Here is a 12961-nt window from a genome sequence, read left to right as displayed (position 1 = left end):
CCATAAGTACAGATCGGGTCTACCAGGGTCTGCTGCAGTACACCCATTTAACACATCTGCATGCTTGCACACTCGAACACATAAGCACAAGGGCATAGATAAAGACTGTGTACAATGTGCTGACCTGTCCTCTGAGGGGTCACAGGTCAGGGTGTGAAATCAAACGTGAGAGGCCGGTGACCTGAAGATCCACTGAGCCTGAGGCTGATTATTCCTTTCTTGTGTCTCAATGTGACAGCCCAACTCTCTGACTAGCACTTAACCTACCTCTGTTTCTCTCTCTGACTTGTTGGCTGTCTTTCACTGTTTTATCAGCTTAACACAACACGTTTTCCTCTAACTCTGTGGTGTGTCTTCAACAGGTGATCGTACCATGTGAGAAAAGCACTCAGGGAGAAATCTAATCCCTTGTTCATCTCCTCGCTCTTAACATGATCCCGACTTGAAGTACAAACAAGAAACCTTGCGAATATATTATGCATTAATCAGCTAAGTGCATATATATTCTTCTTAACTAATTACTTTAGAACGTGTTGAAGATGTGCACGGAGTGTAGCCACATCATATTCTTTCCTGCTTTCCTCCATAATGCTTTCCACTCTTTTGTAGCACAAATACAGTCAACATGACGGATGAGTCTGGCTTTACACGAGCATTTCCAGCAGGTGAGAAATCATCTGACATGAAGACTCTGCTGTTTTGCGCAACATGTGTGAAGAGTCTGAACATTGTCTGGAGTTAACGTGAAAATGGCAGCACTCTTGTATTCAGGTGTATCATAAGCTATTTTCCTCACTCGATTTGTAGTTATATGTTTACCAAAAACATTAGAGGGGCACTGTGAAGTTTTCCTCATAAATAGCAAAGGGTCATGGAAACAGACAGCAAGTGGTATTATTGTTGTAACAAAAATCAAATCACGTGCTTACTGTTTTCATCTATGACAGCTACAAACAACTCAGTGTTTTCTTTCATTAAGTCCGTAATGGAGACGAGGAAGCAGATACTAGTTTTCAGGCTGCCAGTCAAACTTTCATACATGCTGCTATCAAATTGCATATGTGAAAGCGAAGCTTACAGAAAAAACAATCTAGATCATGACGGCGTTGTTATTCTGTAGACTTTACATTGTGCAATCAACATATTCGTTATAATGATAAGTTAAGCAAAACAAAAGAATCAAACCTTTCTCAATGTTCTAAGCGAACATTAGCTCTCTGTCATTCTCAGTTTGTGGAGTGGAGAGAGACACTGAGATGAGGCACTTTAGAACGTGCATTAATTCATATCTTCCTTCAAAAAGGAATCCATTGTCCAGAAGCATTAAACAACTCAAACAAATCGTCCACAGGCTTGTATAGGCGGCTGAGAGAAACAGGGAAGTTCTCTGTCATATTACAGTTTGCTCACATACAAATTATAAATACACGTGAATTGCTGCAAATTGTTACACATAGCACCTTTTCACATCCATATGTGCTGGCTTGCAGTCTTGAAGGACTATGTCGTTTTTACAAACAAATGAAGACTTACTCATCCAATCATCTTAGTTCTATATATCTACTAGTGGTCAGCAGCTCCTTAGGGTACCTTTAAATCATGTCGATACCTTGCAATTTTTTTGTTCACGTGCCAAGAAAAGGTTCTCACTCTCTATGTGCTCGCTGCTGTTCCGTCTCACAGCAGCGGCGACCTGCTTCCTTCATTCATACATTCATTGAAGGGCAGTTTGTTTTGCCAAGTTTGATAGATTTTTTCAAGCAGTATCCAAAAGCCAGTGCCATTTTGTACATCTAGACACATTTTATAAATGCCATGTTTAGAAGTGCACTAGCACCAAGACATTCACTGCCCAGGTCAGAATCCTACCTGTCCGAAGACTGAGTCGACGATGGGTCGCAGCTTCCTCCTGTCTCCCTCCTGCAGCCAGAGGTCCTCGGGGTCTCCGACGGGGGAAGACAGACTCAAGGTCTTGGCCTTGGTCTTCGGAGGCCTCTTTATGCTCGCTGAACTCCATCGCCTGAATGACTCAATCTTCTTCTTGATGGAACCCTGGAGGATAGAACGAGGAGGTTGAAACTGGAAAGTTGCTCCACATGTGACAGACAGAAACGTGAATGGAAAGCAAGAGAGAGAGAACTAAGGGAGGGATCACATTTCATTTATCTGTTTGCAAACTTCGAGATTAAATGCACCCAAACTCTGAGAAAGAAAGGACATCAGGTAAGGGCTGGTACACTCATATTTTAGGTTAGGTTTCATTTGTACAAATATCATTTACATTGCACAACCTTTTAACGAACTGGCTCAACAAAGTCCCCACATTTGCAGGATTTGTTTGACGCCTTAGAGAAACTTGTCAGTTTCTTGCATGTGTAGTTTTGCTCTAAAAAGGAACTGCATTAAAATGAGAAAAAAAAAAAAAAAAAGCAACTGTTCAGCTTGAAAGTTGTAAACAAACAGTAAATGGTGTGTCCATGGCAGCCAGGCCTCTGGGTCAACAGCATTTATCATGTTGGAGGAGGAGCACTATGGATTTAGGACACTGCAAACTCATATTTTGGCATGACGTCCACTGACCTTCTTCACTAACTTCCCCTCTGGCACTTCCACGGATGATACGCCCTTCGTGTCGCTCATCTTTGCAGCCCGGCTCACATGCACGCACGGATGTCCTCTTTCTCTCTGTCTCTCTCTCCTCCTGTCACGCTCTTGTCCACTCCTCCTCTCTAACTGTCTCTAGAGCATCTGACACCGACTGGTTCATAATCTGAGGCATATCTCCCACTGTTGTCGCTCCTCCTTCTCTCATCCCTCTCTCTCCCTCTGTCATCCCTCCGCCTGTATCTGCATCCATCACTCACGTTTCTATCCACCTCTTCACTTGGTTTCTCTCTCTGTAGACAATGCGCTCACACGGAGAGGCTCCTTCATTCAGTCACATAAAAACCATCCGGTTTGATATTTTGATGATTAATGTGTATTTTCATGCTCTTGTGTTGGCCTCTGCCATTTAAAACTGTTAGGCTAATTGAAAAATATACAAAACAGAAACAGACATTTCTGTTTTGTATATTTTTCAATTTCTCTATGTCTATGTCTGTCTGATCTCGTCTGATGTAGGCTCAATCCTCTGCACTCCATAGCGCTTCCCATTGTTTAATACGTTTGCCATATCGGCCTGTGCAGTGCGTGTACAGTACAAGCACACTTGGCTGGACTCTCAGCCTCTGCGACTAAACCGTTGCAGCGTTTCCAACAAACGACAACGAAATTCTCCCACGTGACCCCCCCCCTCTGTGACCTCCGGCTTCCTGATGCAGCCTGCATCTGATTCAAGGCAATGGTGCTGGACTTCAAGGCCATCAATGGAACTGCACCCATCTAAGTTCAAACACTGGTCAGACCACATGCCCCAGTGCAAGCACTTCGCTCCACTACGGCAGCTGGTTGGCTAGAACCACAACTCTATCTCTATCCTGGCGCCTCAGTGGTGGAACGAACTCCGGACTAATGTCAGGACAGCAGAATCACTCGGTATCTTCTGCAAAAGACTCAAGACTTCACCGTGACCCCACATAGCATGACTCCCTTCTCTCTTCCTCTCTCTAATGTTACTCTAAAGATGTGCACTCATGGACGGAAATTTGGTACAGATCCACTTAACTTGAATTGGTACTCAGTAGTACCAATGTAATTCAGTTGGTACTGTCATACTTGAGCAGAGAGATTGATGACAGGTTGTTTGTTTCCAGGAATGAAAAGGGTCGGTCATAGTAATTCTTGCGCACCTCAAGGTCCCGGAGGTGCACGCATCCTGGAGTGATGGTAGGCTGAGTGAATGATGTGCTTCCTCCATCACAGTCTGTTGCAGTGGTTTCAGAGGAGCCTGATAGAGTGACAACTGGAGGTGTGGCTAAAATCCACAAATATGATCTTGGGAAAAAGGAAGACAAAGAGCAGAAGGGAAGGGCAAAACAGAGCAAGAACAGACAGGTAGGTACAAAGAATAAAGATTAATAAGAAAGTTGCTTTAAGGTGTGGTCTGTGGTCCCATGTGAAAGTAAAAAGACTCTTTGAAGACTCACGGTTGACTTCTTTTCCTTTACGATACATAATACATTACATTACTCAAACTGCAGTCGTACAAACATTTTTCTTTGGTGACAGCTTCATTATCAAACAGCAAGGGAGCCCCGGGGTAAGTAATACAAACAATTACCACACACAAGTTAATTAATTATTTTGTCCAGCTTTATGTGGTCTCTTATCAGTGTGTGTATAATCTAGAGGGTTATATTATGCAACAGCACAATACATTTACCTCCATTCATAAATCAAAAGTCATGAATGCTAAATGAAATGACTCACAGAAAGTACAACTTGAACCCGAAGCTGGGCGTTAGCTTATGTTTGCCAACTCCAGCAGCATTCAACACCTTAAACATGTCATCCTCACAATACAACATTGTGCACTTTACAATCTGCACACCAATAAAAAAAAAGTCATTAGTACATGCACATTGTTCCAAATTGTAAAATAAAGTTGGTTTAATGTGTAACAGAATTAAACAAAGATAGCATATTGGTTGGATTTTATTAAAGGTTTCTTCTGTGTACAGTATAATATACATACACTTGTTGCTGTATTTGCATTTGCATTGACATTTGCATTATATGATACATGCATATACATTTTTTTGTTAGTAAGGTTTTTTGCCATTGCCATTTTTATCTTCCCTGTGTGTGTAGAAACATGAGTGTGCACTTCAGTGCATGATGTTGAACAGAAAATCGCTGATGTCTGATGCGCTGTAATTTTCTAGTCAGCATCTGTCACCTATAAGTACTGCAGCAGTGCATTAAACCCTTTTAAAGCGATACTCATCGCCTGCCCTTCCATGTGTTCTCTCATTCCTTCTTTCCTTATCTCTCATCCGTACCAACTGTTTCCACAGCACTTTATATAATCTCTCTGGCTCTATCGTTTTCAACATCTTACGTTCTCAGTGTTCTCGCTGTGCTCCTGCTGTCTCATTATCTTTATCCTTATCCGGATGTGTCTGTGTTTTCTGTAGTTGAGCTTCAGTATACCCCTAATCTCTAGATCATTTCATTCATGGCGGTTCAGGGTTAGGGTTAGATAGATGATATAGTTGATGATATATGTTATGATTCAAACCATGAATTATCAAGAGCATTCAGCTGACTCATATACATTTGTTTCGGTTTTTGAAAAAGCAAGACCCTTCCTGTGTCATAGATCGACTTCACTTTCCTCAGTTGGTCCAAAAGATTTCAAAGGTGAATAAGTCACCAGGAGTCCTCAAGGCTGAGTGCAGTAGAACTTTATTTACCGGCAAACAAAGCACAAGATCATACACAGACAAATACAGTGTGAACAAAGTGAACCAATCTGAGGTTCTAAGCATTGAGCATCCTCTTGCAAACCCAAAACACTGGGAATGTCTTCCCGGTCTCATCCAATCCATACTCTTCTTGATTTCTGCTGACACAGGTATTTTTCTCTGGGAACCCCCGTTCTTCCCTCTGCACCTGCTCAGAGCTTGGTGTACATGACTCCAGTATCTTCAGCTACTTGCATAGCTGTAGTAGCTCTTAACCTCACTCTCGTGCTTTTCCTCAATACACACCATTAGCTCTTAGAGACTCTGGCCTTCAGGCTTTTCAACAACCAAGTTCCCCATCTTGATGGATCCCATTATATCTGATCACTCTTTGCACTGCATTTTAAAGAAATAATAAAAGTGTTGTATATTTGGTTATATGATTTTGTTCTTATATTTGTGGTTGCATTTTTACACTTCACATCATCGCTCTACAGTAGCTTTAATCAGTAGATGCACATTTCAATCATCTAGTGTTGAGTAGTATGTTTCAGTATCTCCTTCACACTTGGATATTTAAATTAAAAATTAAAAATACATTTTTCTTCTCACCAGGCCTGGGTTCTCATGCTTTATACCTCTGATTGTGAAACAATTTAGGGAAATGGACACAGAATGTGTATCAGTCTCTGGCAAGCTTTTTCCTTCCTTAATTCTTGGTTCGCATGGCATGAGCTCCACCTTTAAAAAGAATGTCCTTCACTGTTTTCTTCACTGTGTGGAAGAAAGAGAAAGTGATGACTCACAGAGAGCAAACAGATTCTGACGAGAGACTGGAATTTAAATGTCTCTTTCTTATTTTGCAGAGCTCTACAGTAAAAAAAGTCAAACATGGACAGAAATGTTTGCGCTTCACTACACTGAGAGTCTTTGTTTGCGCAATCACTTCAAAGAAAAAAGGCCTTGCTCCACAGCCAAAAAGACATAAAGAGAGAATTAGATGAATACAGAGAGGGCGGGAATGAGAGAGAGTTCCAAAGGGAGGGAGAGAGAGAGGGAGAGACATAATCTGCTGGAAGTGAATGGCTGCAGGGAAAGTGGAGCTTTGTATATCAGTCTGACCCGTTAGGTTTAATCCTGCTCTGTCTGTATATTCTGAATCTTTACTCTCTGATATTCTCTCCAAATTACTACCTCCACGGTAATCCCACGCTGCAGTGGCCTACATTACACCTCAGCCTGTGTGTGTTGGTGTGTGGGTGTGTCATGTTGAATGTAATGGGACAAAACAATTGTGACCAGCAGTGATGAGACAGTCAATCAAAATGGGTATCAGATATGATCAAATCCAATCACTCAGGAGGGTGGCTAGACATCCAGCAATTCAGATTGAAAGTGCTCCTGGATTACAGGACCTGAAAAGCATAATCCTACTTCATCATTTCACGTCTTCCTCCCAATCAGTGCTACACTGCTCTCTGGTGGCCAAGACCTGCACAACATGAATCCCCAATCTTTTGGCTTGAGACCTTGAACAGCTTTTCACCTTTGTAGGGTTTCATTTGATTAAATAATACCCTAATTTGGTGCAGCAGAAACGTATTTCTTTTCTTTATATAAATGTAAACCCCTTGAGAATCCATTTCTCTCACATCTTTGCCATAAGAGGGCAAAAGCTGAACAATTTCAAGGCACAAGAATCAAATAATAACATGGAAATAAATGTCAGGAAAAGTATGAATGAAAACCAAATGAACCAAACCAGACCAATTATTCTGTCTGTGCAAAATACCTTTTAATTCATTATCACTGATACAGACAAACAAAACAATTTTTCATTCATGGCAGTGACTGAATCTGCCAACATCAGGGAGATTACAGTTTTTTTGGATTGCATAAACACTAAAATCAAAAGTCGTACACAATTATAAAAACCTTACACTCAAGGAGCAAAACCCCGGACCAGATTAGCACAACTATAAGCACAATGTCGGCTTCACACTTTTTGCAAATGACTGCACACAGTAAACTGCAAAACACTAAACACACTTGTATACATTAGACACAGATGCATATCATGATGTCACTTCCTTGCAAATTCCAAAGCACTGACTTTCAAATGACCACACTCATTATCTAATTGGTTAAACACAACACTCAGGTGCACCAACACATGATTGCGTAATTGTAGACACACAAATCAGGTTCAAGCACTACAAAAAGGCAGCAGGTGAGTTCACCTGTCTTTTACCACAATGGAACGAGTAAGATGAGGAAGAGTAAGAATGAGAGGAGGAATTCAAAGAGAAGGAGAAGGAGGCGAAGGCAGAGGCCATGCCAGAGGTCAAGGCCGAGGTGGAGGTAGAGAAGAGGAAGAGGACGAGGCAGAGGCAGAGGAAGACCGGAAGCAGGAATACATGCCCTAAGAAGGAGAGGACCAAATTTATCAAATGAAATTCGGGCAACATTAGTTGACCATGTGGTGAACCACAGACTGATGCTGAGGGAGGCTGGACTGAGAGTTCAGCCAAATCTTAGCAGATATACAGTGGCATCTGTGATCAGGACATTTCGACAAGAAAACAGGTAAAAACAAATCTTTCTACTAAAGTTATCAACTGCTTAGTATTTACCATATCAGCACTGTTCATACTGGTTCCTTTGACATCCAATGTATTTCTTTCCACATAGGATTCAGGTTCGAGAGTGACAAGGAGGGAGGGGGCCTATTTTCACACAAGAACAAGAAAGAGCGATCATAAACATGGTTCTGGCCAATGATGCAATAACTCTCAGAGAAATTCATGGCGGTTCTTCCCTCGTTGTCTTGCTAATGAAGATATCGCTTGTGATGACGACGAAATTCTCTGGCCTGATCTAGCTTGGCGAAGAGATAATCTCTAATATTTTCCCTGCTGGATTTTCTTTTCTTTTTTTGTTCCCCCCATATTTTTATAGTATCTTCTTTTTGTTGTTGTTTTTGATTGGGTGTGTATTTTTTTTTTTTTTTTGATGTTATGCACAGTACTGTTGTAGCATGGACATCTTTTGTTGAAATTTTGACTGATTTAGATAAATAAATCACTCTTCAGCATTGGTCTTGTGTTGTATTTGGTAATTTTTAGTATTGCATATTTGCACTTTCTCTGTGTACTTCACTTACATTACTCAAATAACTGAGGAGTAGAATTGCTAAAAGTGTTTTAGGTTAAGTGCAGCAGTGTGTAACTGGTTCAGCCAGAATTTAGTCATATGAAACGTGTGTGTTTTCATGTGGTAACAAAATATCATTTTTATAAAGTAGTGTATAGTTTTTATAATAGTGTTTCATTTTGCAAAGGATGTGAGGTGTTCTGCTAATTGTGTGTATGGTTGTGCTAATTGTGTGTAGTGTTTTGAAAAACCGGGCCCTATATTCAAAATCGTGCTCAAGCAATTGAAAAAAACTGTAATAACCACATTAATACAATTAATACAAGGAAGTGAAAACAACTTCAAATGAATTTTTAATTCATACCTCACAGTAAAATTAATTAAAAAGATACAAAATGAAAAGAAACAAAAAAAGATAACATCTAAAATTTGCATTTCAAAAATATCAAGTGCAAACATTGGTAGTAAGAGAGCGGGAGGAAGTGTGTGTGTGTGTGTGTGTGTGTGTGTGTGTGTGTGTGTGTGTGTGTGTGTGTGTGTGTTGAAGAGCCATGGAAGATGAGAAAGAGTGAGACACTTGACTGATTCTGATTTATGAATGTGGAAACAAAGTAACAAGTTGATAGTTCTGTCTGATATCAGACAAGATCTTGCATCAAGGTGGAGTAAAATTTGTATATCTTCTTGCGAGTTCACCCATTTTTCCCCCCAAACTGAGCGGAGGGCTCGTGCAAGCAAATGAGGCATGGTTGGTTATGCACACTCACCTCTGCCTCTGGGTTGGGTTGTCAGGTACCATGGCACTTATCCAACACAGAAACTGAAAAAGCACCCATTTGATTTGTACCACAATGAAACTGGTCTCCCACTGAGATTAGGATTGTTGGCATGTATGAAAATGCAAATATTGGAGTAGGTTCCCAGAAACAGAGACAGTGCTGGTATACTGTTTTACACCTCCACCATCTTATTTGATTGTAAGTAAGTCAAACTCTCAGGTTTGCTCAAAGTTATTCCTTTTGGAAAAAAACAAGTAAATAGGGGTTTTGATTTTTGGCCTTATTGGCAGGATTATGGACTTTGCAGAGGTTATCTTGCTACTGTGCAATTATCAAGTCAAATTGAACTTCTGACCTGATGGAAAATTAAAGCATTACTGAATTATTGCAATTAATCGAGGGGGTCACCCTCATGGCTATGCCAAATTTCATGGCTAGCCCTAACCTCTCTAACTGATCCAGCAGTTGTCAAGACAGCTCATGTTAAAGCACTGATGTCTACCTCATGGTGGCACTAGAGGACAAGTCAGAGGGTCACAAAGGCCAGTGAGGCTCACCGTCTGCATACCATGAACATTGACCCTAATGCCAATATAAGCAGGCTAACATGCTAATGTGCAAGTTAAAACAAAATGGTCAACCTCATGGTGGTGCTGAAGGAAAAGTCAGTCACCAACATCAGTAAGATTCAGAACCACAAACATCTGTACCGAATTGATACCACCCCTAAAGCCATGGCTAAACATCTTTCACCTCAACAGCACAAAAACATCACGTCTGTCTAACTATGCAACTAATTCTTGCTCCACACTCTTTTTTCGGTGTCGACAGTTCTTATGTGACAGAACAGAGTATCCATTGTAGTGGGCCTATGTGTGCATATATCTGACATGATTAATCAATCAGTCAAATATAACAAAGACAAAAATCGAATAAAATTTAGCACTCAAGTTCCTCCTCAGTTTTTGATTCTTGTCTTGGGACAGGAGTTGAACAGGATAGCTTTTGTGTTTCAAGCCCCAAATCTCGACTGCACCTCCGCTTAATTTGTGCTATTACAGTTCTTCTTGGACTCATCATTAACGCTCTTTCATCTACCAGAACGTCAAACACTGCTCCAAGACTCTGTCGTATTCTCACGCTGAAGTTTGGGCAGCTGAAGACGTACAGAATGGGGTTCAGCACTGAATTCAAGAATGCAAAGGTTGTGGCCATGGGCAGCCCCACCTCCACCTTGTTGAGGAGGTTAAAGTTGTAGTGGGCTGCCACCTCGAGTATGCAGAAGATGTGATAGGGAGCCCAACACAGTGCAAATGCTGCAATCACAAATGTCACCATCTTAGTGAAGCTCTGGGACAGCAGACTTTGGCTGGGCTGATTACAGGTGGTGGGGGAAAGGGAAGGAGTTGACTTGAATACAGATAGACTGGGGGCTCGAGGCTTGAGAGATATGTTTGTGGTTTTTGTGGTTTGAGGGGTATTTGCTGTGCCTGATTCTCCGTCTTTGTTTGACTCAATAAGGGCATTAGGGACGATAGTGTCACTCTGCTTCCTCCTCTTGCTTCTGTTCCACAGGCTTACAGCAATGTGGATGTAGCTCCCGGCAATCACCACCAGGGGGAACAGGAATGCTAGCAGCGACTTGGAAATGGCTGTTGCTGCCTGTCTCACTTCGCAGTCTCTCTTCAGAGAGTCTTGAGAGGACGGATACATGGCGAAATGATGATAGCACAGTTTCCTCCCACCTGCTGTATTCACTGCGCGGAACACGAAGTAAGGTAGTGTATTGATCGCTGCCCACAGCCAACCCAATGCACACACCTTCCATGCTCCTGCCACTGAGCGATGGTTCTGGCTCCACACTGGCTTGGCCACCAGAAGGCAGCGGTCCACTGAAATGGCTGCCAACAGGAAGGCTGACACAAACATGTTCACAAAGAAGATGGAAGCCTGTGCTTTGCAAAGTCCATTGCCAAGGTCCCAGCTGTGTTTGGCTTGCAGGTACATGGTGAAGAGGGGCAGCGTCAGCGTCGTTAGGAAGTCAGACATGGCCAAGTTGAGCACCCAGACGGAGGTCACGGTGCGGCGCTGCAGGCGAAAGCCCACCACCCAGAGGATCAGGGCGTTCTCCATAATCCCCAGACAGGACACCAGACCATGGAAGCAAACCAACATCGTATTGGTTTCTGTGTTGTTGTGGCTGTGGGTCATCATGCTCAGTAGCAGGGGACAGAACTGCTGCCCCCTTGAGGGCTCTGAGGTGTTCGACATCAACTCTCTGAAAGAAAAATGACAGAAAACGGAAAAAAAAAAAAACGATTTAGAGTTAGTGTCAAGAGGTGAAGGTGCACCCATGCTTGCACTTGTTTTAATCCTGAATACTTTATACATCACCTCCTGCAGTATCTGATCTTTTTTTGCTCCTATTTACATAGAGAAACATTTTCCAGAACAGTTTGTTGCAGTGATGGTAATGTTGATGATGATATAACCAGTAGACTTGCCCTTGCCTGCAGATACATAATAAATCGTTACTCTGTTTCCTCATGTAGAATGACTAAAGGAAATGAGTACCATAATCGTCTGGCTTGTTAGTCTTTATTGCTCAATTACAAATCTACTTAATTACAGAGGAAACTGTTATGAGACTCTAACTGCTGGTAACCTGGCAGCCTACTCACCCTGACATCTCTTCATACATATGTGTGTGCGTATATATGCCGATATCATAACAATCCTGTGTTACTGTTCCTTTATTCAGTCATAATATTACTGTTGGTTATCTACCGTTGTGTCGTTACATGCCTTTTAGTCCTTAAACTATCTACAACATACGTGTAGGGGAAAAAAATCATCAAACATGCCTTCTCATGCACGCTTGTGCAATAATTTCCACCAGACAGTCTTGTGGTGATTTCAAGGAGATACACTTTGTCTGATAAATGATGAGGTATTATCATGGCTTTGGTGATTAACACATCAACTCAGGTGTTCTAGTCTCTTGTCATCTGCCACTAAAATGTGTGTTTTCCTTTCAAGCCTGTCAGCATCATAGAATGTTATTTTTAGGCAATATTTTTGCTGGTTATGTAAGGAAGGCCAGCCTCTTTTCTATTGTTTTATGAATGGTATAGATTTATGTATTTTATCATACTCCTCACAACATTTTTCTGTGCCTTTTAAGTGCCGTTTTTTCCCCAACCTTTCAGTCGGCTTTGTGGTATTAAGAGCATTGAAAGGGAGTACTTGTTGTGTGTGTCCTCCTAATTAGGATAGGCTGATATGTGAGTATATGCAGCGTAGTATAAAGTACTCAAACACACTTTTCCCTTCATTCTTCTTTCTCTGGAAAACCTAATGAGAAAAAAGTCTACATCCACATTAAACTCCATCTACTATAATGTACATGTCCATGTTCATAGATGTGATACACAGACACAGTGTGAGTTACCATACTCATATATTGAAGTGAAACTTAAACATTGTTACTTAGAAGCTGATCATGGAAATAGCTAATGACAGAGCCATCTCACTTCCTATTCATCTCTGCAGGGATGCATAATCCTTCATAGTCGGACGGTAACCTCTGTGGAGTCAGTAATCCTGCCAATAATGCCAAAATAAAAAATCAAGACCATTCATTTCAGTGTCAGGCAGGTTGTACAGATCAGGTTTCTTCAT

At 41.5% G+C, this 12961-nt stretch overlaps 1 protein-coding gene across 1 annotated transcript; it reads right to left on the bottom strand.

The window, feature by feature from the left end:
- Positions 1 to 9547: 9547 nt before the first annotated feature.
- LOC119025444 (prostaglandin D2 receptor 2) lies at positions 9548 to 11749 on the bottom strand. Its single transcript, XM_037109004.1, has one exon. It carries the CDS (start codon positions 11669 to 11671, stop codon positions 10220 to 10222), a length of 1452 nt encoding a protein of 483 aa, XP_036964899.1. The 5' UTR covers positions 11672 to 11749; the 3' UTR covers positions 9548 to 10219.
- Between the last annotated feature and the right edge of the window lie 1212 nt (positions 11750 to 12961).

The sequence above is a fragment of the Acanthopagrus latus genome, chromosome 1, assembly GCF_904848185.1.
Source record: "Acanthopagrus latus isolate v.2019 chromosome 1, fAcaLat1.1, whole genome shotgun sequence".
In the NCBI taxonomy this organism is placed as follows: Eukaryota; Metazoa; Chordata; class Actinopteri; order Spariformes; family Sparidae; genus Acanthopagrus; species Acanthopagrus latus.
Note: the sequence above shows the minus strand (reverse complement) of the source record. Positions and strands in the feature narration are given on the sequence as shown.